This window comes from Pseudopodoces humilis, chromosome 21 (assembly GCF_049639895.1).
Source record: "Pseudopodoces humilis isolate 2021_Gansu_Grassland_sample_001 chromosome 21, ASM4963989v1, whole genome shotgun sequence".
In the NCBI taxonomy this organism is placed as follows: domain Eukaryota; kingdom Metazoa; phylum Chordata; class Aves; order Passeriformes; family Paridae; genus Pseudopodoces; species Pseudopodoces humilis.
The window spans coordinates 6,309,752-6,336,363 of record NC_142220.1 but is presented as its reverse complement, the minus strand read 5'-3'; the positions used below and the strand labels follow the sequence as shown (position 1 = coordinate 6,336,363).

At 49.4% G+C, this 26,612-nt stretch overlaps 2 protein-coding genes across 2 annotated transcripts; both read right to left on the bottom strand.

Annotated features, from left to right (window-relative positions):
* Window positions 1-37: 37 nt before the first annotated feature.
* Window positions 38-2,592, bottom strand: MRPL58 (mitochondrial ribosomal protein L58). Its single transcript, XM_005526744.3, has 6 exons — window positions 2,403-2,592; window positions 1,687-1,723; window positions 1,523-1,582; window positions 830-912; window positions 556-725; window positions 38-276 (listed from the first exon to the last, which is right to left on the bottom strand). Exons 1-6 carry the CDS (start codon window positions 2,565-2,567, stop codon window positions 192-194), a joined length of 600 nt encoding a protein of 199 aa, XP_005526801.2. The 5' UTR covers window positions 2,568-2,592; the 3' UTR covers window positions 38-191.
* A 2,804-nt stretch (window positions 2,593-5,396) lies between these two features.
* CDR2L (cerebellar degeneration related protein 2 like) lies at window positions 5,397-25,092 on the bottom strand. Its single transcript, XM_005526743.3, has 5 exons — window positions 24,603-25,092; window positions 12,250-12,362; window positions 10,728-10,876; window positions 9,672-9,836; window positions 5,397-8,169 (listed from the first exon to the last, which is right to left on the bottom strand). The coding sequence occupies exons 1-5, from the start codon at window positions 24,679-24,681 to the stop codon at window positions 7,284-7,286; spliced, it is 1,392 nt and encodes a 463-aa protein (XP_005526800.1). The 5' UTR covers window positions 24,682-25,092; the 3' UTR covers window positions 5,397-7,283.
* Window positions 25,093-26,612: the final 1,520 nt, after the last annotated feature.

The window sequence follows — 26,612 nt, the reverse complement described above, 5'->3', positions numbered from 1 at the left end:
CAATTCTGGAAAATGACTGACAGACCATCACAGTGTATCACTGGCTACAAAAGAAGATGTTAAATATTATTTTTATTTACACTGTAAGGCTATTTTTATTCAATACAGCTCATGAGTTTAGCATCATCTACAGCTGCCAACACCACTTCTTTAGGAAGATGGAATGCCAAGGGCTTGGATCTCTGCTGTTCTCAGTCAAAATCTGCCTTCCTGCTCTGTTTTATAGTTGAGTGTATTTTTTTCTGTCGTAGCCGTTCCCGGTTCATTTTTTCCACCCTAGAACAAAATCAAAAGATCCCTCAGTGTACAAAGAAAACATTTAAATATTCAACTGTTGAGATATGATGAACCAACAAAACATCTTCAGATAGAAAAAAACCAGTCCCTGTTCTGGGGATATTACCCAGCAAAGCAGTTAAAATCTAATGGATGAGTGGTAGTTCCTTAAAAAAAGGAATTTAAAGGAGTATGAACAAAATTGTTTAAAAATGCTGCAAATTAAATTGTGGGACATGATAGCCTGAACTCAAATAAAGACCATTTAAATGAAGATACCTCTCTATGAGTTTCTGTGCTGTCTCCTTAGACACCACCTTGGGTTTCTCGATCGCCTCGGTGACCATGGTCCGGATTTTTTCCAGGCAAATTGCCAGATTCCTCATTTGGTAGCGACTCTCCTCTGAGGTCACAATCAACTCACCAGCCCGGTTTATCTTATTCCTGTGCTGAAGGGATGAGAAAACGTGATGTGAACACTGAAACCTCATTGGAACTGTCATGTTCTGACACTGAGACACTGAAACCATGGTTGGAAGGGGAGGGTTGGTACCATCAGAGCCATTTTCTGTCTCACAGCTTCGGGAATCCAGTCGGCCGATGCCAGGTGGAACCGAACCTCCGCTTTGGAATTCACTGGGAGGAAAAACAGGGTCTTTGTTTCAGTGTCACAGCCTGCCTTCCTCAGACTCATGAGATAATTCAGCCTGATCTCTGCTGGCTTTCAACATGGGATGATTCCATGATGAATCTCCTGAAAGGTCACAGTTCTTTTCTTGCTGTATCTATACACACCACTCTACAAGACAAACTTATACCTGTCATGGCATTTGCCTTTCTAGACACTACAGAATTTAGCACCTGCCACTGCCTACCTCATTTTTAATGGCAGAACAGGGAGTATTTTAAGTTTATTTGAATTAAGCTGAGAATTTCTTGCAGAATGACCTTTCAGAATCCATCTGGCTCTATTATATTTGATCTATGGATAGAGGTGGTGTTCCTTGTGGCACCTGTAGCAGAAATGATCCCTGTAAGTGTTCATAGGGGCACCAAATGTGTTACCACTGGTCTCCAGCACTATGAAGACTCAGAAGTTGTGTTAAAATGCAGGGCGATGACAATGAAAAATAAGTGTCCAGAAGCATGAAGATGCTGTTTAACTTCAAGTTCTCAATATTTTGCCACATGGTACAGAAAAACAACCGAAAATGGTGGTTTGTCCGAGGGAGCAGCTGTTCCTCACCTTTATTAACATTCTGCCCGCCGGGGCCGCTGCTCCGGCTGTAGGACACGGTCAGGCGAGCTGGAAGAGAGGGGCAGGGGCTGAGCCGGGACGGGGCCGAGCTCGGAACACGGTGCCGGTGTGTTTGCCTTCCCGGCAAGGCTGTGCTGGGCGGGGGGACTCACCCATGGGGATGTCGAGGACGGGCGGCTGCAGCTGCTCCTGGAAGACACACCGGGGGCGGTGTCGGGGGATCCCTGTGGTCCCTGCGGCCCCTCGGGCGGCCCAGCCCGACCCGGGGACACGGGCTCGGACCGGGCTCGAACCGGGCCCGGCCCCGGCCCTTCCGCTCGCCGCACCTCACAACAGCCACGGCAGCGCGAAGCCCCGCCCACCCGCACTATGGCCACGCCCACCAGCGCTGTGGTCCCGCCCACCCGCACTATGGCCACGCCCACCCGCACTATGGCCACGCCCACCCGCGCTATGGCCACGCCCACCCGCGCTGTGGTCCCGCCCACCCGCGCTGTGGTCCCGCCCACCGCACTATGGCCACGCCCACCCGCACTATGGCCACGCCCACCCGCGCTATGGCCACGCCCACCCGCACTATGGCCACGCCCACCCGCGCTATGGCCACGCCCACCCGCGCTATGGCCACGCCCACCCGCACTATGGCCACGCCCACCCGCACTATGGCCACGCCCACCCGCACTATGGCCACGCCCACCCGCACTATGGCCACGCCCACCCGTACTATGGCCACGCCCACCCGCACTATGGCCACGCCCGTAATTAATAATCTATTAAACAAACCCCGCCTTCCCGCTGTCAATCAACCAATAAACCCCGCCCAAACGCCGTCCCTTGGCCTCTTCCTCTTTCCCCCCGCCCCTCTGACCGTGGTGCGGGCAGCGGTTCCTTCCTGCCGCGGAGGGTACAGCTTGTCCAGGCTGTGGGAGCTCCGGTATTCGGTGCCGGCGGCGGCCCGCTGCGAGAAGCGGGCGCACAGAAGCGCCGGCCCCAGCCGCGGCCGGCACAGGCCCCGCAGCGTGTGCGCCGCCATGTTTGCCCCCGCGGTGCGCTCCCGCCAGGCGTCCCCACGGAAACGGCAGCCGCGCGCCGCGTTCCGGGGCGGGGCGGGGCGCAGGAAGCAATGGGGGCGATTTAGAGGAATAAAAAGGCTCCTTGGCGGGTGTGGGGTGGATATTGAGCGTGTGATGTCCGTGCTGGGGCTCTGTGGGGCGGGGAGTGTCTGCAGCACTAATGGGAGGTGTATGCTGCCGAGAGAAGGGGATGCGGGGGGATGAAGGATGAGGCATGACGGAGGTCATGGTGTCTGTGCGCCCCAGACCTGCGTGGTCACCAGCGCTGAAAATGAAAATACATCGCGCTTTTTTAATGTGTTGTGTAGTTTTTGCACCTGGAGTGCTTCAGTTTTCACGTTTTTATCCTGTCAAAGCGCTAAAGAGTTACATACAAATACACATGTATATACATAAATCATTTCTTTGAATGCTGATATAGCAGCGGTGGGTGTAGGATGCAGGGGAGTGAGGCAGTTGTGGAAGTCCTTCAACCTTTACTCTTGCTGGAGCTGTCAGGCTGGCTTGACAAGAAGGGTGTGCGTCCCAGAGGGGCAGGGATTGCTATTCCTGGCAGCAGGAAAATGCACAGGCAGGGATGGGCTGTCATTTGCTCTGCTGTTTTGACAGGAGCTGACAGTCTCTTATTTAAAACTGTGGATGAAGCCAAAATGGGTGTTCAGAAGATGACACAGACTGTGTGACTGATCTGAGTCCCACACAGATAATCCATTTAAAGTCAGGGAACTCAGTCCTTGGGAGGGAGAAAGTCCTGAACATGGATGGTTCTCTGCCCTGGCTGCAGCCGAGCAGCTCCTCACTTTGCTTTAATCAAACTTCTGGAGTTCTGCTCCACTGCCCTTGTCCAAACTCAGCTGAAAACAAAATGCTTTAAGGAAAAAACCCAGAGCTATCAGAGGCAAACCATGCCATCTGGTGACCTTAATTTCTAACAGGGAACAGGTAAATGTTTGTGATTTGTAGCCAGAGTGATGGGTAAAATACTCAAGGCAGGATGACTCATTTACCAGCTGCTGTCAAACTTGTCTGATGGTTGTGCAGGAGCACCTTCCAAGGACAGTGCCACAGAGGGGCTGGGGAAGGAGCTGGCAAGTCACACAGGTGAAGCCAGGCCAGTCTAAAAGGACATTTGTCTGGTTTTGCTTCATTCCCACACCACAAAGCCTCGGTAAAAAGCTGGGTGATACCTGTTTGGATGGTTGGAAACTGCTCTCCCTGTCAGGCAGGGCTTGGGATGTTAAGGTCTGACTTTGGTGTGAGCCAAGAGAGCCAAACCTTTGACATTTCAGCTGGAGAAAGCAACTGCTTTGTCACTGGTCCTGACTGAGGAAGATACCTCAGCCCCTTGGTGGTCACTGATGAGCAAGAGCTGTCCAGAGCCATCCCAAAAACCTGAAGGAAAGGCTGAAGAGTCCACAGATTCAGTCACGCCCTGTGTGAGTGAGGGTAAAGGCTGTCAATGTAGGAGCAAGGTCCCTCAGGGCTTTGAGGGGCCTTCCAGAAGGTCTCAGTTGCTGTAAGAGAGGGAAGATGCTGAATCCTTCCTGGGGGAACTTGAGCTCTGTAAATCCCTTGAATTTGTGCTTCAACTGGCCCCTCCCTGTAAATAACAATAGTTGTCCTCCTGAAGGGTTATTCCAGCTGGTGGTACAGTGAGAAGCCAGGCCAGATCTGATGGAACTGTACGTGTCTAAATGCCAGCTTTCAAATTCAGCATGAAACCAGATAGTTGGCAAGCTGTGCCCTTACTGACCTTAATGCTGTGAACTGAAGAGGGACACTGATTTTGGCAAATTCTGAAATGATTTCCTGTGACATCATACTTCTGCTTATCCATTTTAATTGCATGCAGCAATTTTCCTTTCTGTCATGAGCCATGGGGGTGTGCTGTTATGTAGCAGTTTCTCTGGTAGAGTGGTTGCTCAGCACTCTCCTGTTCCCTCTCAGTGGAGTTGTGTAGCTTTCCTTGGTGTTCCAAAAGCAATTGGAAAAGTTTAGATCAAAGGTGGCACAAAATGCCAAAGATGCTTATTTCTCCTCCTCTGATCACTGAAAGCTTCACTTAAGGCAGGAATTGAGTGACTCTGACTCACACAGTCAATCAGGATGTGTATGTATGGCCACTAATATTTTTGGATGCAGAAAAAATTTCCCTCAGCACTTTGCTGAACATGAACACTGATACACGGCAGCTGTGCCTTTGTCAAGCCAAGTACTAATATCATGTTACTTACATCAGTCATTTTTGGATTTGCGGTTTGCAAAAAAGCCCAAAAGAAAAATAGGATTTGAATTGGGACCTTAGAAATTGTGTGGTTTTACTTCCAAGCTGACAAAAGAGGGGTTTTATTTCGTGGCAGTGTTGGCAGTCCAAGTGCACAAAAATGTGTGTTATATAAATAATGCAGCAGAATAGTTCAGCATATTCTCTTTCCTTTCTGCAAGGGTGCCTGAAGCACTTTCTCAACCCAAATTGTATATGAAAATCAAAGAATTAACTCTTGTCCTGTCCTTAAAAGTAAAAAGAACTGTAAGAGCTGAGAAACTGGCATTTCTTTGGATTCTAGAGGAGAATAGAGCATTTAAAAATATATTTAATGTGTTGTGCACTTAACTGTGAGGCTGATCCACATGGGATTGTTTAAAACAGAAAGTGAGGGTTATTCCCTTCCCACACCTTTGCAGCACGAAGTGACTGCAGGGCAAACACTGCCTGGCTTAAACCAACACTGCTACAAATGCCAAGTCAATGGGTGGTGAACACTCCCAGGAAATCAACAACACTTCCCTTGCTGTTGTTCATTTTAATTTATTTTATTTTATTAGACAACTGCTTTCCATTATAAATAAATAAGGCATGAAGGTTCTCCGTACTGTTGCCAGTTTGGAGAGCTGGTAGCCACAGCTGAGCGTACGGCTCCTGATGTGTCTGGGGCTGTGGGGCACCTGGAAATGCAGAGTATGGAAGAGCAGAGCAGTTGGTGGTTTTGAGGAGGAGACCTCTGGAGCAGGGGTGGTTTGTGCATCACATTCCTGCCAACTTACCTCTGTGGCACACAGCTTAACAAAACAGGTTTTTTTTTGGGGGGGAGGTTTCTGCATTAATTCCATGGGGAGTGAAAGAAAGGTCGTTCCTTGTAGCATCAAAGCCCTGGATGTGGGGGATAATTCCATTCGAGCAGTCTTCCCCTTCCAAAGCCACATTCACATTTCTGTATCTCCATGTTGCAAAGTTTCCAGCTGTTGACCCAAGATTTTGGGATGTAAGCTGGTGAAAAGAGAATCCAGATGTAGCTGATGGTTGCTCCAGGCTGGTATAGAGTAGGTTGCTTACTGAGCTGCTGGGTTTTGTGGCTCAATGCTCAGGGTATTGCCTAAGCTGTAATGAGATGCTGCTTCTCTGCCTAAAATGCATCTGACTGTACAAGGTCATCATCTAGTCCAGGGAAACTGGAAACTGGTGATACCTGAGACTGCAGTGGCCTTTTGGCTGTGTGTTTGCATGTCTGTGGAAGCCAAAGTGAGGAGATTTCAGTGCTGGAAAGGGAACTGGAACATGAGTGGCTTCAGCATCTCAACAAAGAAAGATTATTTTCAGCAGGAAGCTGAAATTTGTCCTTGTGGCTGGGGAGATGTTTGGAGCAGGAGTGAGGGGTGATGTGTGATCCATGCTACTGCCAGGGCCAGACTCCTGTCCCGGGAGATGCTGCATCCCCTGGCTTTTGTGTGAGTTCCTGGGAGTCAGTTTTGTGAGCCCATGCAAGCTGTTTTGAGGAATTTGCTATGATGGGACAATGACCTCTTGAAGAGCACAGCACAGAGAGCTGGTACCCATACCATGAGATGAAAGTGTGTCTCTGATGTTGTAATAGCACTTCTTGTCTTGCTATGGGAAAGCCCTGGGCACCAAGTTCCTACCAGGCACAGTGCTTCACCTGGGTTGTAATGCCAGAGCAGACAAAGCGAGTAAATCCCATATGCCTGCAAGGTCTGCAGAGTGTGGAGTGAAACACTGAGCGACGCTGATGGAGATGGAACAATCAGTTTTATGTTTCTCTTCAAGTTTTTCCAGTTGCAATGAGCTTGCATTGTATAGAGCTGAAAAACCTGACTGATTAGAGAATGGCTTAAATAGCAAGACCATACTGCCCTTTGGGGAAGGCAGGGATAGAAATCTCTTGGGTTCAAGCATAGGTTTCTCAGCTATAAAACCTAACGGAGGACTGGGCTGCTGTGCTGGGGCAGCCCCTAAAGTTCTGATGGCTTTTTGTTTTACTTTGAGACGCTGTACTCCAGCTGTGGCAGGACACTGGAGGACATCCAGGCTTTTGCTTGCAGATAATTGGGCTGTAGGACAAGCTGAAAAAGAGTGGAGGGGGAGATTGATTTATTTTCTTTCATGGTGGGGTTTACGTTGCTGTTGTGATGTCTGGCAGCGGCAGTAACTCATGCAGAGATCCATCATGTGGTTTCTGAAATCCTCTAACTACAATGTACAATTGTCCCAATGGGTTGTCTAGAGCCTAAGCTTAAAAAAGTGAGTTGGGTCCCTGTGACATTCTCTCACTTGCAGACTTCTCAAACCTTCAAAGCAGAGGGGCCACGTGGCGTTTTCTGGGGCTCAAAAGAAGATGTGGCCGTTGCAATTGCACACGGGAGCTGCGGAGAGCCAGGATTCATTTGCTGCTCTTGTTTTTCACCTTTGTGGCATTGATGTCTGCTTTTGTTTTCTGGATGCGGGAGAAGATCTCCTTAAAAAGAGCCTTGTACTCGGGCTGGCTCTGCTCCAGCCGCTTGTCCACAGCCTCCACATGTTTGCTGATGGTCTTCTCCATGGTTTTCCGCTCTTCCAGCTCATTCCCCTCTCCTCGGAAGTCCCTGAAGGAGCTGTCGCGGGAGATGGGCCGGGAGGTCTGGACCCCTGTGTGGCGCACGCTGTCCTTGTGCTGCCGGCACTTGCTGAGGAGCTCCTCGTATTTCTCCAGCAGGGCGTGGTACTGCTCGTCCACCTCGCGCAGGATGGACATGCCCCGCTTGCGCACGTTGTTGGCGTGCAGGGTGTAATTGCCCTCGTGCCGGCTCACAGCGTCCTTGGTCACGATAGCGTTCAGGGCCGTGTCGCTGCAGCTTTTCCGCACGGGGTGGTTTGGGGAAGGGGTCATGGATGTCCCATGGCTTTTCCCTCCCTCCTCCTCAGACAGGTCGATGTAATCTGCTTCTGGGGCATTGTTCAGTGGCTCGAGGAGGGCTTCGGAGAGGTTGTCCTCTCTGCTGAGCAGGTACTTCTTGACTTGTTTCATCTGCTGGAGCTCCAGGAGCTCTGCCTCCAGCTCCTTGATGCGCAGTTTGCAGTTCTCCATCTCGCACACCCGCTGCTCCAGGTCCGAGTACTCCTGGATAACCGAGGTGTACTCACGTTCCACCCTTTCCTTCCGCTGCTTCTCCTGGTTCACCTGGGATCTCAGTGAGTTCACCATGGCTTGGAGACGCTCATTCTCCCTCTCCAGCGGCTTCTGGTTGAATTCTGTGGAAGAGCTGTGGACCTGGAACCCATCCTCATACCTGAAAGAGGAGAAGGATGCTTGAGAGAGTCTGACCAAGCGATATGCCCATGATAGATTTGTGTTCTATTGTTATGTGAGTAGTTCCACTGATGTCCAAAAAGGACACGAGCTCATGGAGTGAGATGTGCCTTCTCCATGTGCCAGGAGACCACAAGGTGTGGCTCTTCTGGACACAAAGAAAAATCTCTGTCCCACAGAACTTGCGGTTTTATTGGACAGCAGTAATAAAAGACAGGAGGGAAATGAGATCCTAAAAGGTAAAAGAGACATATGGTTAACAGACAAGCCACCAGCATTGCAGTGAAGCAAGAATGAGTGTTCAAGTGCTATCAGTCTAAGCTGAAAGTAGGTGGCTTTGGGTTTTTTCCTGGGAGAGTCCATCAGCTGCTCTCTGCACCATGGAGTTCATCATCTACCCACTGCATATGGTGACAACTCCAGACCCACCCAGACAAAATCTTGAAGCTGCTGCCTGTGCAGCCCAGTGTTTGAGAGGTGCTCTGGAGGGAGTGAGGGAAGATTTACATGGCAAGGCAGACAGAGATTTTTGATAGAGCTTCCCCTTCTTCATTATCTGGAAAGTGATAACAAGCACTTCCCCCTTCCCTTCAGGAATTTGGGTTTTCCTCCTCAGTGAAGCACCCGTGGCATCTGGTTTGTTCAGAACAGATTGGAAAATTGCAAGCTCCATGGCTTCCCCTGGGAGGCATGGCTGTGGTGGGGGGTATTGAACAGATTTCAAGGCACTGAAGGGCAGCCTGACCTTCAGAGACAACTGTGGAGCTGCAAGGGGACCCAAGGTCCTGAGGTATGGGGGGAGAGTGGGATTGGGAGACTGCGGGGTAAAGAACCACAGAGACATTAAGTGGATTTTGCTGGGGGTCAGGTTATGGCCTGATTAACATCCCCATTGCTGCTGCAGTGAAAATGTCTTTGGCTCATATCCTCTGGCAGAGGATGCTTTCAGTAACAAAGTTTATTGATTGCTTATCTATTTAAAGAACCCTCTTTTGTGGACAAAGCTGAGCAAGAAATGCCCTCATGAGGTCAATGAATTAACACAGTGGCTGGGTTTTGAGGAGGATTAAGGCTGCTGTTGCTGTAATGCTGAAGGTGTTTGTACAGCGCTTGGCAGCATGTGGTGTATCTGGGTGTGTGACTGGTGTTCTTGGGGGGTGCTGGAGTCAAGCAGCACAAAATGAACCATCTCAACTGGTTTCAGTGAGCCAGAGGTGCTGGTGCTGTGCTGGAAGGCAGCTGTTAAGGGAAAACAGGCTGTGTTGGTTTGGGCAGGGAAGTATCACCATGCTGGGATCATGAAGGCTCTGCTTTGCCAACAGGTGCCTTAGGCAGGTGTGTTGGTGAGAGGAACATCCCCCCTTCAGCTCCAGACGTGGCTTTCAGGCTCTGATGCCCAGCCTCTACGTCTGAAGGGTTTCTGTGCACCCCTAGAGGTGTGAGGAGCAGTTTGGAGAGGTTGCCAAAGCCAAGGTTCCATACCTGGGGCTGGAGCAGAGCTCCTTGAGGCAGGGGAAGGTGTGGATGGTTCGGCGCCGCTCCCTCTTCTCCCTCCGGATGCGGAGCTGCTCCAAGCTCCGCATTTCCTCCACCTGCTTCTGCAGCTCCTCCACCTGGTTCTGCAGCCCCTCGATTGTTTCTGTCAAGCTGCAGAGAGAGAAGGGAGCATAGGTGATGAGTCAGGCTACAGGTTCCTAAAAGGTGTTTTTTTCCTATAGAGAAATCCAGTCTAGGAAAGATGCTTCCAGTTTCTAGAGTGTGCCCTGGGATCATGACAGCACTTATTTTTTGTTGGTCTTTTTTTGTGTGGTCACTCTTGAATGGGGTTGGTTATAAAGAAGGGACAGGGGGATTGATTCAAGTCCTTTTGTCTTCAAATCAGTTGGCTGAAAGAGTCACCTCTGGGACATAAGCACTACCCTGGAACATCTCTGCACTTAAAACAAGCATCCATTCCTTTTGTTTACCTTGTAGAGAAACACAGGGACTGGGCAGAGATTTTGTTTTGTTCTGTCTGCAGATAGTATGTAAAACACTCTGCTCAGAAATTTGTTCTCCACACAGTTATTTGCAAACAATGCTGCATTACAAGGACATTGCTTAGGCTGCTGTTTCTAGGGATGACCTTGATCGTGGGCTTGTTTTAGGAAAGAAATATTATTGATAAACTGATGTTTCAGCATGGACTAGCCAGGGTTTCATGAGTTGCTGGATCTGTGCCTGGTGTTTCTTTAGGGCTGTGTGCTGGGGATCTCCCTCATAAAATGATGTGCCTTTTCTTAAAGGAAATGTATATGAGGAGAGACCTCTCTCCAGGTAGCTTCAGACACTCCTTTATCTAGCCCTCACCCCAGGGATGTCTGTGCTGTAGCTGACCCTGCTAAGCAGCATTACTGCAACACACTTGTATTCTAAACAGCTGCAAAACTGGGCTGATACAAAAGAGAATGGCTCAAATTGCAATGATGGCTGCACTTTGGAGCAGGGAAAAGGTGAGCTGAAGGTTCTTGGATCTTGAAGACCCAGGGGAGGCCGTACCACTGGATCTTCTGTTGGGAAGTCTTGCTTTCCAGCACGAGCTTCTGGTTAGCCAGCTCCAGGTCCCGCGCTGTCAGGTCCAGCTGCTCGTAGACTTTCGCATGCTGTTCGTTCATCTGCCGCAGCATCTCCAGTTGCTTGGTCAGGTACTGCAAGGAAAAGTGAAACATGAGCACTCCAGGTCCAAAACCCAGCTTTTTTCACAAGCAGAAATTCCTACAGCCTTTTCTCCCTCTGACAACGTGTTCTGTGGCTCTGCCTGGTTGAAGCCTCTTCCACAGATGAAATATTCATCCCCCTGACCACTGTAAATATTTTTGTGTCTAAAATACAATTGAACTTCCCCTGCCCTCTGTGAAAGGCACTAACCTCTATCTCTCTCTTTTCAGCTGCTTTTTTGTTCCCAGTACCAAAGAAAGCTGATATCCCTGGGACTTAAAGTTGACTGAAATTGGCCAGTTGATTACTGGATTGTCTGACAGATCGATTGCAGAAGCTGTGTTTTCTTGGGAATTCAGGCTAAAACTCTGAATCTGTGAAATATGAGACCTGTGGTTTCTGTGGATTTTCACACCCTTTTCTGTAAGCCTGCCATTGCAAAATCTTATCCTCAGAAGACTAGGAGGGGGCATTTACTCTGGTGCTCACTCTCAGCTGGGGCCAGATTCCAGATGCTATGGTGGATGTGCTTCTGATGGGCTGCTGAAGGGGCATGGCTAAATCCCCATCCTCCTAGTTCCCTCAAACATCACTTGTCTGATCCCTGCAGCATCATGTGCTGCTCTTGTGAACTGGCAGCCCTCCTCTGCCCTGTGTCCTTTCAAATCAGGGGGTGTCCAATCTTTTTTAACTCACAGATCCCTAGAAGGTTTCCAGTGGATGAAAACCTTCCCAGGCACAGCAGGTTTAAGCCTCTAAGATCAGTTCTGTGAGAACTGATTCAGTTCTTAGAAATACTGCATTGACCCCACAGGATGCTTGAAATGGGGTTTTAGATTGCAGCTCTTGGAGAAAGAGCTATTTCATGCCTTTAACAAAGGGGGCTGTGTTATGGGGGTGCTGAGGAGCCAGCTGGGAACAAACGCGATTCTGAATCTCTGGGATCAAGGGAAAGCTGCAGCAGAGCACAGTGAAATGAGTGTGAAGGCTGATGGATGTGCAGGGGAAGGCCAAACGTGACCCAGATGCAGTCTGTGCCAAAATCTGGTGTGCACATCTGGGCAGGGAGTGAGGATGTGAGAAAAGGGCAAAAGCCAGTTAATGGGGGAACGAGACCCTCTCCAGGGCTGGGATGAGCTTTAATCCATCAACATATTTTAAAACAGAGTTTAAAACTGAAACTCACTTTAATCCATTCTGCTTCAGGCACTTACAGAAGATATGTCACCTTCTGTGCTCCACAGCACATCCCTGCCTTTCTGCTGGCATCTGAGCTGCTGGCACTGGTGGAAGTGCCCCTTTCCCACCTTCGCCCTTAGGTGACTGCAGCCCGTCCCCATCCCTGTCCCAACAGCGTCCCTACCTCAATCTCCTGCACTTGCTCCTCGTTGGTGGCATACATCTGCTGCAGGGAGTCCTCCAGCTCTTTGTTTCGCTCCAGCAGTGTCTTCCCCAGCTCTGCAGCCAAGTGCAAGTCTGAAAAGCAGAGGTACAAAGCTGCTGCAGTTCCCACAGCTCCATGGCTGGATGTGGTGGGATGTCTTCCCCCCCAAAAAAATGACTTCACACCAAGCACAGCAGTACATTTTTCATGGCACTGGTTTTACTGGCACTGTTCACTGGTACTGTTTTGACCTGGATGTGTGCTCACAGAAAATACAGGATCTGGCCTCTTGTCTTGCTGGGCTGCAGGAGCAAGGGGAGAGCAAGCTCAGGACTCTGCAGCTCCTCCATGCAATGGCAAATTGGTGCTTTGCTGGCTGCAAAATCCTCCTGTACTCCCTGCACACTGTAACCAGGATCTGGGCTGTGGCAGGTGCTCAGCACCACCATCCCTCATCGCTGAGAAGGGCTCAGCACCTGTCAGAATGGAGCAAAGGGTTGGTAAGGCCCTGCAGGGCCTTGGGGATGCTCTCTAAATTACATTATTATCTCTAATGAAGGGAGTGCCTCGCCTTTTCTGTCAGCCTCCATCCATCACCCGCTAATAGACTGACAGGAGTAATAAAACCCCGCGTGGCCCGAGGAGGCTGGAGGCACCTCCCAGATGTGCTGCCCTAGTAGCACTGCAGCAGCCAAATCCAAGGCACTTTCCTTGGGACAGCTCCAGGGAAAGACAAACCACTTTGTGTTCACTCTTTGCCACCTCTAAACACCCTTAGGAAGCTACTGAAATAGTAGGATTTCAGGAGAAATGCAGGGAGAAGTAGATGTTGACAGTGTGATCAGTTTAAAATGCTGGTTTTGCTGCTGGGAAAAGAAAAAGCCTTCAACCCCTCTGTTGGCTAAAGCCTGAGCACACAAGTGATGCTGTTTGTGAGGCTGGGACAGCACAGCTGGCTCTGAGAACAGCCCTTTGCTTTCACAGGAATTGGTTGTCTTCTTAAAACCTATGAGTGTGTGGGTTTCATTTTTCTTGGTGCTTCTAGAAGTAACAGCTCTTAGGATGTCAGAGTGAAAATCTGACCTTAATCCTTCCAAAAGGTAAAAAATGGGTCCTGGTGTGTGTTATTTCTCTTTATTTTTCTGGTGCTATGCAGCTCTAGGTAATTAAGGAGTGACAATCCTGCAGGATGTGAGGGGATCTAGGTCTCCTGCCCTGGCATTTTCTTAGCCTGTTGTAATACTTCCCTCTAGTCTGCACCTAACAATGTGTTTTGCAAAGGCTTTTCCAGGGCTGGGACTAGCTATCATTTTCTCTGTTGGTTCATTTGGCCATGCAGTTTATTGGGCAAAAGTGATACTTGGTCACTGAGACAAGAAGAAGGGAAATCAGAACTCCTGGGATATATTTTGAGCCTGGGAAAGCCCTGACCTCTCATACAACACAAATTGAGGCTCACGCTGACCTTGGACATGAGTGCTTGCCAGGGGATGAGCTACTACTGGTGTCAGTGCCTAGGATGGGGCTTTCCTGATGGATAATGCTGTGCTGTGGGGTGTGCTGATATGTCACTAGTTTGTGTGTTTGTTTCTGCTGGCTTCCCAGATGTGGTGCTGCCAACAGCTGCTCAGTATGTCCTCAGATCTCCCCTTTCCATGGGAATGTTTCTCCAGCTGTGCCCTGCATTGCAGGGTGTTATTATTAAAAGGGCTGTGACCTTTTTAATTATAATCCTCTTCATTGCACAGTGACCCAGTCTGAGAGCTGCAGTCACAGCTCTCCCTGCAATCAAGTTATTGGCACGTTTCCCCATGGACAGACCTCCTGCACCTATTTGGTTTATTCCAAGCACCAAATTTCCCTAGTTTATAAAGTGCCCTTGGGAGACCCGAGTGTTTGCTACACCAGCTGGGGCTGGGGGAACAGCCAGATGCCAGCAGAGATGAAGGATAATTTGTGCCTTTAAGCTGCTTGGGGCTGTATTTAATGTCAGCACCACCTTGCCAGAGCCAGTGTTGTTGCTGGAGAGTGGCACCTTGGAAATCACATCCCTGGCAGTAAGCAGGGCCCCAGGATGGAGGTGTGTACTGACAGGGCTCCGTGCTGCGCTCCAGGTAATGAGTCAAGTGTGTCCCTGTCCCTGTGGATTACACCAGTGTTCTCCCACCATATGGCATCCAATTTAATCAGCTGGGGTTGACTTAAGTGGATTAGGCAGTGCAAGATCCTGCATTGTAATTTAAAGGGCTCTGTCAGCAATAATTTAATGGGGGAAATGGGCAGCGTTTGGGAATGAGTGGGAAAGAGGAAAGAATGGGGCTTGGCTCTGAGGAGGAAATTGAGTCTTCATTTCCATTTTGAGCATAAGGGCCCGGGAGACTCCAGGCTTGAAGGACATGGGGGAATTGGTTCTTTTAGTGTCTTTTAACTGCCTCAGCCATTGTCACACACACTCCCTCACTCTCTGCCCACCAGCCAAAGCATCCTTGGTAATCCTGTCTCATCCACCCCCTTGTGCCTGAGTCCTCTTCCCCACCTGTTGGCCCTCCCAGCTTATGAGGCTGTGGGGAGGGAGGGGATGCTGTGGAAGTGCTTTAATGTCATCTTTAGACCAGATCCTTCTTCATCTTTGTACTAATTGTGGCTCTGCAAGGGCTGCGGGAGCACACAGCTCCCCTCCACAGAGACCTTGGAAACCCGAGGCTGAATATGAAATTTCCCCAAGTTGTATGGGGTAGAAAAAGAACTGTTTAGGAATTCAGGAATCCTTTCTACCTAGTACTATGGTTTTCCCACAATTTTTTTTTATTCCTCTTTGCTTCTCCACTGTCAGATCAGCCAGCCAGTGCTGAAGGACTTGCCCTAATTTAGCAGATATGCTGATGCCTCCCTTCCCCCTCCCCTCTGGATGCAGGAGGAGAAATAAAGTGCTGTGTGTCCGCTCAATGTGCCCCATCCCTCCACATACTGCCTGTGCTGAAGGCACCACTGTGAAATGGCCAATGTTCTTCTTCAAAAATGGGGTTTTGATGCTGCCAAATCCTATCAGGAGAGAACTGTGGATGCAAACTGTCCCGGGCAGCACCAGCCTGGTGCCCTCTGGCTCCCTGTTCTGCAAGCACTGATGTGACCCTTCTAATTAACACCAGCCAAGGAGACACGCTGTGTCCCCAAACAAAGGGCTGTGCCTGTGGAGCAGGGGAGGGAGGGATAGAAGCTGCATTTCTCTGAAAGCTTCCATGGGAAAGGCCTCTGAACAAGGAGGGTGGGGATGAAAAGAGAGACCATATGGTGGGAAGGGAGCGGGAGCTGAATCCAAGCAGTGCTTGGTACAGGGGAGCAGCACTGGGCAGAACATCAAGGAGGCACCATCCTGGAGCTTCAGAGATCAGCAGCAGCCCAGCAATAATTCTGCTACCTCTGTGCCACTGAGGAGACTTGAAAAAACCCAGTTCTGATCCAAAAGCTGTAGCAGGTTGCCTTTTAAGGAAAGAGGCTGAGGGACAAACTGCAGGGTATTCCCTCATGACAGCATCCTGTGGCAATGCTGGCACAGGTGGATGTTCCCTGCATGGGGCTGTGGCAGAGCTGGGTGCGTCCCCAGCCTTACAATGAGGCACAAAGAAGATTTGGAGCCATTTATGCCTTCCCAGTGCTGGCCTGCATTTGTTTGAGCAGAGCACTCTGCCACAGACCTCTGGAAGGGCTTCTACCCTCCAGCATCTCCTGGTTGTGACTTTGGGAGAGCAAAAGCCTGGTGCTGGCCAGGTTTTGGCTGCTCTTGGCACAATAATGAACTGGTAGCTCTTCAGATGCTCCTCATAAATGCAGCTTTCTGGAGGAAGCCACCATCTGCTGCAGCTGCTTTGGACTTTGTTCTGTCATCTCTCTTGCAGCGAGGGATTCTCATGTTTAGGCTGTGAGAGAACACACTGGGGATGCTGCACTTGCCTCCTCACCTTTAATAAACCAGCCCTGTCCCTGTCCTGCAAAGCCAGCAGCTTGCAGGGGACATAGAAGTCCTTTGCTGTGTGGTGCAGATGAGCAAGGGTTTATGGATTTGCAGGTCCTTTTCAGCTGAGTGTGTACAAAGGAATTACTTGTGGCTCCTTCCTAAATATGGGGCATGTCCTATGCTGCACATGGTGAATGCATCTACTGAAGAGCAGGGAGGAGGGTGGGGAGGCCTCTGGAGGAAGCTCAGGGTGCTTGTGAGCTGATGGATGGGGTACATTGAGAGTTAAGAACTGATGTTTAATGCTGTTGACGTTTAATTTAATGGCATTTGCTGTCTGCTCCATTACACATGGGTACTTAAAGTCAAGGGTGGGTGCAATTATTCCTTTCCAAGTCTAAATGAATGATGCTATGCTGGTTTACCCTGGGGTAGGGTATACTTGCTACTCATTTATTTTCCTTCATAGTTGCAAGGGATTGTGCTGTCTGGGTATATTACAATGACGATCAGCTTTTGTATATCACTTACTGCTGCTCCATGGCAGGTGATGGAAGCAATCTCTGTTCTTGGCCTGTATGAGACATTGCAATGGAACTTGCTGGGGTGCAGGGAAGCAAATGCCATCTGGCAGCATCTCAAAAACAACCTGAAAACCTTTGCAACATGCCCATTCCACAGAAGATAGTGTTTCCCAAGGCTAGCCAGAGCTTCCAGAGAGTCACCAGTGTTATTGCTGAGACGTGGATTCCCCACTGCTTTTTACACTGGCATAACTCAGACATTGTTGCTCAGTTCAGCTTTGCACTTGGTGTTCTGTGTGTTTTTTAGGAGGATCTGCTATTTTGGTGTTTGGTGGGTTGTTCCAAAAAGGCAGGGCTTGCTTTGTAAAACAGCCCAAATGATGCAGGTGGGGAAAAGCCTCTGTCAGGGCTGTGTGAGAGGAAACACCCTGGCAGCACAGTCACCTCCTCCTCTTCCTTCTCCTTTCAAACTGTGTCTCTTGCTGGGCTGAGCTGATGTTGGTCACACTAGCATTTTTGTTACCCTAATGAGATTTTCTGGATTTCCTGCTTGGTTTTTTTTCTTCCTTTTCTTTCTCTTGTGTAATCTGTTATGTGCTCCTGTGCTGCCTTTGGCTGTGCAAGTGTCCCTGTTGGGGGGGCTCAGGTGGTGGCACAGGGGTGTTTGGCAGGGGGTCAAGGCAAGCCCAGTGCATAGAGAACAGCTCCTTCCATGCTATCTTGAGCCCCCTGAGCAAAAGTGACACCAGCAAGGAGTGGAAATCCCTGACAAGGGGCTCAGGGACACACTGTACTATGCTGTGTTGCAGAGAAGCCCTCCAGCTCTCTCAGCCCCTGCTGCTCCCTTCCTTGCCTTCTATATTTTTCAGTTCTATTTGATATTTCCCCTATCAGTTCTCCTTTATTCTTCTCAGATGCTCACCAGACTTTTATATTTAATTTATACCTTTTCTTTCTTCCCTCTTATCATCCTGCACCCCACATTCTCCCCTGTATATTAATTGATATTGAGATATTGATATTGAGCCATCCTGGCTTGAGACCCAGGATGGTCACTTCTGCTTATGAGCTGTGTCTCGACAAACACAAACAGAGCAGTCCCATCCCTGTGCCCACAGCAATTTCTGTGTCTTTTGCCAAGTTGTTAGAGCATGAGAACACAGAGGATGTTATTAGACCATGGCTGAGGCCCCATCTTCATCTTTTCCTTCTGTTCTCTTATCTAAACAGCCTCAGTGCCTGTGTTTGCCTTACAGGCTAAAATGGTTTGAAAGAGCTTGGTGACTGGTGGCTCTGCTAGTGCACCTGGATCAGAATGTCCTAAATAAATATATATAAGTGGGGCTATTGAAGAGAAAGAGCGAAGGAGGAGGAGGGAAAGAGGCAGCCAGAGCTTTCCTGTGCACGCTCCTCCCCTGGGCAGCAAATCTCCACCTAATTAATTATGTTGGGTTGCAGAAAACCGTGAGTAATTCTGCTCTTTTAAAGCTAAAGACACAGGCATGTGGAGGGCTGCCACGTGGCAGAACTTCTCTCCCCTGTGTGTTTTGGGGGCAGGAGGTTGTAAATGACCCAGGATGGACAAGGAGGATGGGCACCAGGGTGCTGAGCACAGTGCTGTGCACGTGCAGAGCCCCGAGCAAAGGTGCCCTGCGAAGGACAGGTCACTGTGCTCACGTGGCAGGGGATGGTGCCCACAGCGCTGGGCTGCCACAACCCTGTCAGTTCTCCTGCCCTGCTCCTGCTCACACAACATATTCTCCTACTCTGAGCCATTCCCAGCCAACTCAGATACCCTTGCTCCCCTCTTGCTGGGAGGAGGCAGGTGGAACTACTGATACTGAGTGATTTGGGGAGCAACCATGCCAGCACAACTGTCACTTTGCAGCTGTAGCAGCCCCCAAGACCCCTGCCAGCACTGTCACAGCTGGTTACTTCTGCCTGCTACCTCTTATGTCCAGAGGTATATAGGTACAGAGACCTTTCTTCCATGTGTTACAGCTAAATGCAGGAACAGCCTGACCCTCTGCAGCAATGCCAAAATCTTGCCCACCTCTTTTCTAGCAGCCATTTTTCTTGACTGTGAAGAAAAGTGTATCATCTTTCAGGGTGCTGCCCCACTACTGTTCCCTTCACATCTGCTACTGGGGAGTTTAGGAAGCCCTTTCCTCCAGGTGCTCACTCACAGCCCAGCTGCCTTGTGCTGGAGATGCTGCCCATGTGGGAAAGATCCTGACCTCAGAGGAGTGATCAGTGATATTTGTGCAGCTGCACAGGAAGAGCACAGGGTTGTAACCTTCCTGTTGGAGTTTGCAGGGAAAGGCAGTGATGAAATACTTGATGTTCCCTCAAAATGATGTTATGTCCACCACTAGTCCTGAGCAGGATGCAGAGCAATGCTTCTTTTCTGGGCCCAACACCAAAACCAGTGTCCCAGACACAGTTCTGCTGCAAAGACTGATGCTCATGGGGTGTGCTATACTGCTCCTTGCTCTGCCTCCTGCAGACACCAGTGCTTGGCCACCTCCTCCCAGTTCAGGTACCTTTCCAGGACTCAACACTTCCTTGTGGTCCAAGAAAACTTGGAGGATGGCATGATCACATCCTTGCTCCAACTGCTGGTGCTGCAGCTGCATATTTGGAAGAGGCCAGGATGGACCTGAATATTACACACTTGAAGGTCTGAATTCTTCAGGGAGGAGTCAGATTAACTGAACAGGGCCAGGGGAGCTGCACAACACATAGGATAGACTACAGTGACTTCCCAGAAAGCTGCAGAGAAATAGTCTGTTTAAACCATTAGAACTGTCACTTTTTGGAGAGCTGATTTATAACTGTTTGTTAAATACACATGGAAAAAAACCATAATCCAAACTGTAACATAAAATCCCTTTGAAATTCCCAGCTGTGCAAAAAGCAGTGGTTGTGTAACATCTAGTCTCCTTACTTTGGGGTATTTTGTATTGGAGATACTTTCCTAAATTCTTGGCCTGCATACCTGTTTTTGGGCAGATTAAGTAGAAGCTTTGGAAACCCTGAAGGCATGTTTGGTGCGAGCACACAGATCTGTTGGAGTAAGATGAGGTGGGAATTTAGCACTGTGCTGCTCTGGGAAAGCTTTTTGGGAGAGGAGACAGTGTGTGAGTGCAGGAGTGAGCAAGCAGTGTGTTATCCTGAGTGCTGGCACTGCTTTTAGCAGGAGCAGGATGGGACCCTGGTGCTGTCACTGCTCTAAGTGGTTCCTGCCTGTCACACTGAGTCAGTGCATCCACCCTGTCACCAGCCAGCACTGGCTGGTACAGGAGCAAAGAAAGAGGATTGGAAAATGCTGGGCTGGGGGGACAGGCTCCACGTGCAGGGTGTTAGTGGCTGGTGCCTTGGCTCCCAGTCCCTCATGCTCAGAGCCTCTGGGAGAAAACATCCTTCAGCACTCAGACCATAAATCTTTGTGCATGGCCTTGCAAAGGAGAATTGCCACTGTTAGCTGATTGTTTCAGGATGGGAGATATGGAAAACTCCGATATTTTAATTATTTTTTAAATTTTTTTTTCCCACAGCTTGTTTTTTTTTTTTTTGTTGTTTCCCATTTCCCTTTCCAGCAGTTCCTCTGGTTCTGCTCCCTCCCATGTGCTGGGCTCAGCAGATGTGGAGAGGAGCTTCTGCTTTCTCACTGGAAATCTTTCTTGTGCCCCTTTTTCTTGCTGTCTTCATGTAACAGGGGAATTTTCACTCTAGGAAAATACATCTATATATATTATTTTTTTCCACATATTTCGAATCTCTCATCATTTCCTTAGACTAACCTGTCATCTTATTTCCTTGTCTCCTGTGACTTTTCCAGTCCCTCTTGTCATTCCTAAGCAGCTCAGCAATTAGCCACTGAAAACTTTCCACTTCCATAAGCTACCTGCTGTACTGTAGTGCTAAATAAATAAGTGGCTCAGCTACTGCAGGCAAAGCTCTGTCCTTCTGGCTTGCCTCTGGGGAGGGAGGGAGGGGAGACAACTGCTGTGCTTCTGGAGGACAGGCAAGGTGTGTGCCTTGTCCCTGGACTGCTGGGATAACTGCCTCATGAGGGGCAGAATATGGAGTTTCACCGGCTCCCCTGTGCACTGAATGCTTTGGGGAAGCTGATAATGGATTGCAATACTCTATATCACCTGGGTGGTGCAGGTATGGATCCCCTGGACTCATCCCAATGCCAGGATCTGGTCACTGGAGCACTGGTGACCCTGTGGCTTTACATGGATGAGTTGGGAGTGGTGCAAGCTCAGCACCTTGTGTCATTTTCCTTCTTAGTACTCAAGCAATCACATGCTTGGCAAGAGGAGGAGGAATTAAAAGTTCCTTAAATCTGGAGACCTTTAGAATTTACAGCTGTAACGTCCTAAGCCTGCACTGCAGATGGTTTGGCCCAAACATTTCTGTGGCTGCTCAGGAGGACAATTGATCTTGCAGTGGTAATGAGATGATGTGCTGGTTCGTGCACTCCCTCTGGTCCTGCTGCCTATTTCAGAGCAGTGAGAGGCTGTTTATTGACATGAGAGGAATCATCCCACACTCATAGAATCCTAGAATATGCTGAGCTGGAAGGGACCCATCAGGATCATTAGGTCCAACTCCTGGCCTGATGCAGGACACCCAAGAATCCCCCCCACCATGTGTCTTAGGCTATGGTTAAATCCAGGGATCAGAAGGGTGGCTTCGAGAGGCCTCCTCTTGGGTTGCACTCTGCTCTGAGACCTGAATGCTGGCAGGGGGATAGGGAGGCTGGGAAGATCAGGGAATGCAGTGGAATGACTGCAAGGAGGATTCATCTTGTGAGATTGCTGCGGGGGAGACGAAGGCTGGAAGTGGCTGGCAGAGCTGCTGGGTCTGTTTGGATCCAGATGCAATTGAGTTGGCACACAGCCCTCCCAAACACAAACGCTCCTGATGAACAGGAAAGGTGCCCCCACTTAGCTGCAGCTCAGACTGTCTAATTTTAGCTCATTCATTCTCTTGGGGTCTGGCTGCACATAGGCCCTCTGCGCAGGGTGTGATGCAATTGTAGCCACATCATCAGTTTTCAACCACTGGAAAAAGGTTCACCAGAATTTTATCCTGATTTTAACACTTAGAGACACAGACTCCCTGGGCCATGGAAGGTGGATGGACAAAAGCAGCACTGATAGCTTTTCATGCTTATGAATCAATAAGCTAAGTCATGGTATGAGAGGTTTGCAACTCCATTTTTACCACTTTCCTCAAATCAGAAAGCCTTCCCAGAGGGAGGATCATTGCAAAGGAAACCTCACAGGACACCACTGCTGTTACCATGTCATTATTGAGGGTCCTGGCTTCTATGTGCTAAGGCATCTTGGTAGAATGCCTTGAGCCACAGAGTGTTACAGTATGCAGGAAACAGGTAAAGGCATCTGAAATGCACCTTCCCTTAATCTGTAAGGGCCTCAAGGCTGGGGACCAGATCTTGCTGCTTCCAAAGCATGTGGTGGATGCACCCAGTTGCTGTGGACAATTCAGGGGAAAAAAAGAGTGATTGGGATTTATTATTTTGAAAAAAATAGTTACTTTGGCAAGGTGAAGCTCATGGAGGATGATGAAGAAAGTAACAGGTGCTTGGTGTGGAGCTGGAGGCATGATTTCCACTCTGGTGCTAAAATGGTTAATTAACATAATCATCACAGAGCTCCCAGTTAAGCCATCTGTTGCTTAGCAAACAGTTTTGGATGTAAATGTAATAAATATTTGATGATGCTGTGAAATGACGATAAAGGCCCAGCAACCAACTGGTTCACAGAAGAACCTTCTCTGCTCTCCTAGCTTGGATTGTTTTTTGTTTCTCCCACCCCTTGCTCCTAAGGAACGGTCTTTAAGCCTCTGCTTTTGTCCTCTGCCCTCCTGGTGCTGCTGCCAGGCGTGGGTTTCTGTTCGACCCTGAGCTCTTGGCATGCCAATCCTCTTAGTAACGCCTCTGATCGTTCCATGCTGGATGTCTTGTGCTGCACTTCCACCCCCCATTCCCAAACCAACAGCTCCACGGCTGTGCCATGACCAAAGACCTCAGGGTGTCATGCAAAGGCACAGTGTATGTGGACAAAGTCTAGCACTGTCGTTTGTGATGCTTTGTGCATCATGCAAATTAATTACGGTTGTAATTACCCCGTAGGACCTTTCCATTTGGCTGATCCCAATTAAAGTCTTCCCACATCTCTCCTTGAGTTTGTGCAAACCTCTGCAGCCCCTACTCATATACAAGAGGCTGCAAAGGCACAGCTGGGCTTTGTTTTGGATTTGTGTTTTCCTGCAGTTCTCTATGTACTCAAAAGTGGAGACCATACCCAGCATCGAGCCATCATCTGGAGACAGTCATTCTCTTTTTAGGCTGCTGGGACAGAGCTGGGAACCTGACCTGCAGTGGGAAGGTGTTTTTATTGTGAGCCAGTTATACAGTGCCAGTGCTGACTCATGAACCTGACACCAGGGACAGCGTTAGGCTAAAAATCAATTGGTCCTACATTGTTCAACACTCCCTATATTCATCCCTAGTTCTGCTGCTCCTCAGCCTGCATCCCGCCCCTGGACCAGTGCCCAGGCCCCTTGTGAGCCACGGGAAGACGTCACCCAGAAATGTGAATTTCTGAGCATTCAAAGGCTGCACTGTTTATCCAGCTGATAGCTTCATCTCCATGCTCTTGGCTTTGTTTGAGTGTTGTGTTTCAAAGAACAGGGCCTAGTAACCCACTACTTCCTGTTATTTGAGAAACTGGGGTTAAAGCCCAGCTGTGACAACCCCTGGGGGGCTCGTTATCATTCCTTGCTGAGCCCCTGTCCTGCAGCTGAAGTTGTATAAACTTCAAATCATGACATAATGTACTGGAGCGATGGTGGGCTGAGGCACTGCAGCTGGACTGCACGTCCCTGCTGACAATCAGCTGGGAAAAGCAAATATAAAACTGTACCTATACCACAACGTGCCAGAGGGGAACTGTGTTTAGGTAGGAATGATCTTTTGCTATGCATTGGCAAATCAGTTCTGTTCATTCCTGGGCCACTGGCCTGAAATGGGACTTCTTCTAGTTATTTACTTAATGCGTGTTGATTCAAAATATTAAGATAAGAAAAACAGAATAAAAAAAAGGCCCATATAGGGCCACAGGCACCAACTGTCCAGCCTTAGGATAAACATTCCATTGAACTAGGTGCAGTTTCTTCAAAGCAAACTACAGAAGTGAATGTTTATCTTCTAACAAGGGTTCTTTCGCTGTTTGAAACTTGGCTTTGATTTTTTTTCTTCTCCTCTGATATTTTTCCTGGTTTTATGGCTGATTGGAAAAATCTCCAGAAATAATTAGGTGACTAAGAAGCTGAAGATCCCTTTGGATTTGGTCTTGGACAGCAAAATCTTTTGAGAGAGACTTTCAGCATCCTTAGCAATACATTATTTCTCATGTATTAATTTCTAACTAATGTGCCTGGTAACTCTACTTTGGATTACTCTGAAATAAAAGCAATGTCATAACTACCCCTGTTAGATTCAGCCTGCAGCAAGATTTTTGGGGAGCCAGCTTCCTTGAAGATGTAACACAACAAATTATTTACTGCCCTGGTGCTTGTCAGCTCTGGGCTCCCTGCCTCACCCATCCGCTTTAAACTTTCCTTGGCCAGGACAGTGGTTTGGAGCAGCGTAGCCGAGATTTGCCACTGCAGGATGAGGCGCTGGCTTTGCCAACCAAATAGTAGTCCAGAGAGAAGGTATCCCACCCTCTTGTCGCCGCGGTTTGCCCGTTTTCTTGCCCGCGCATCCCCTGGCCCACCATCCCTGGCAGCTTGCGGCGTGTCCCCATCCTTACCCTGCTCTAGGTCTTGCTGGTCGTACCAGGGCTCCTCTTCCTCGCTCTGAAACTCCTCCATCCTGTCGGCGCTCAGCATTTAGCACCAGCGGCCCGGGAAGACTCGCAGCATCCGCCGAAGAGGGGCCCGGCGCCTCCGAACGGGATGGATGGATGGATGGATGCGGGGATACGGGCAGGGATGCGGGCGGGGATGCGGCCTCGGTGCCCCGGCCGGGCCGGTGAAGGAGGAGGTGGCACGACGTGGCAGCCGGTGCCTGGCCGCTGCCCCGGCTCTGCGTGCTCGGAGGGGCGGCTTCCTCCTGCTTCCAAGGCCGGGGGGGCGCTCGGGAGGGAGGGATGCGGCGGGGACGTGGCGGCCGGGACGGGGGGGCACGGCTTGCACAGGGCTGGGGGATGCACAAAGGAAGGAAGAGGGCCCGGCGCAGCCAGGCAGATCCTCGCTCCGCAGCTCGGTGGGGACCTCTAGCATGGAAATGCTGCAAAGAAAACCGGCGAGAGGGAAAGGGGAGGCGAGACGAGACCGGCCTCCTTCGCCTCCTTCTTCTCCTCCTCCCCTTCTCCTCCCCCGCCTCCTCCTCTCCGCCCAGCCCTGCCGCGGACAGCGGGGCTGCGGGGAGCGGAGCGCGGGGTGCCGGGGTGGGGCTCACCCGGCTGGAAGGGTCGGGAGCTGTCCCCGCAGTCCCTCTGCTCTCTTCCTACCGGCTGGGAGGTCTGCCAGGAGCAGGGCTTGCGGTTGGAATGCCGTGTCCTGGCCTTGCCATAGGCTTCACGGTGACTTGGGGCAATTATCGGGACCTCTCAGTGGGGGTTTCAGTGCCTTCTCTGCCTTGCTAGGTTTGTGGGGGTTGTTCTTCAAGAAGATAATCTACTCCCACCTTAGCCGGGGCTGCAAAAGGGGACACCCCATACAAACAGCCCCACAGAATTTCCTCAATGTGGTGTCTTCCTCCAACCTTGTGTTGTTTCGCACTCTGACGGGAAATCAGTGCCTCTGGTGCATTCCTCTTTCATGTTTCTTATCTTTGTGAAAGATGGAATGAGCTTAAAATTCAGGGAAACCAGGATTTATAGAGTTCTGAGGAGGAAATGTGTCTATTACATATAAGTAAATCCGGAAAAATTATTGGGATTTTGGTGCTTGCTTTCCACCTTAATGAAATAAGGGTTAGAGATGATGGTCTTTCTCCTAGCTGGAGTTTGGCCCAAGGGAATTTATTTGTGCTTGTCAGCCCTGGAACCCATCAGAGATTCTAAGATCCAAATCAACTTCTCTGACAATAACAGTGGGTTCAGATAATGGGATTTTTGTTGTTGTTGGTGGTGATTTGTTGTTTTTTTTTACCTTCTGTGTGATGGAATTCCACGGATTTATATTTGATCATATTACCTTGCAGTGGTGCCTGCAGAAAAGGCAATGTAAAGTGTCTACACAAGAGCAGCAGACTGTGCATCCAGAAAAGATGGGATTTGTGTCAGAAAACTCTATCCAATCCAGCAGTGACAGGCAGCTGGGAGCCCCTGGATGATTAAAGCAAGGGCTAGTACTCAGCTCTTGTGTACAGCAGCAGAGGAGGGGGATAAAGATGGGAATAAGAGAGGAATTATAGATTATTCCTCTCCCATTTTCTCCTCCTAGATCTCTCTATCACATATACACATTCTGCAAATTCAGTGGCTGCCTAGAAAGTCATCTGCCTTAATAGAATCACAGACCAGAATCAAGGAGTCTCTTTAACTTGGCATCTATAACTCAGCAAACATCATCAAGCACTTCTGGTGTATCTGGGAGAAAGCCATCTCTAGGTCTTAGATCTTTTTCTAGGCAATTTTAATACAGAAATGGGAAAATCTTAACTTTCTCACGCCTATTGAAAAGTCATGTGGATGATGCCCTTAATGATATGCTTCAACTTTTGGTCAGCCCTGGAGTAGTCAGGCAGTTGGACTAGAGTTCTTATATTATTTGTGAGAAATAATTGCTTTTGAAAATTATTCTGTTCCTAACAA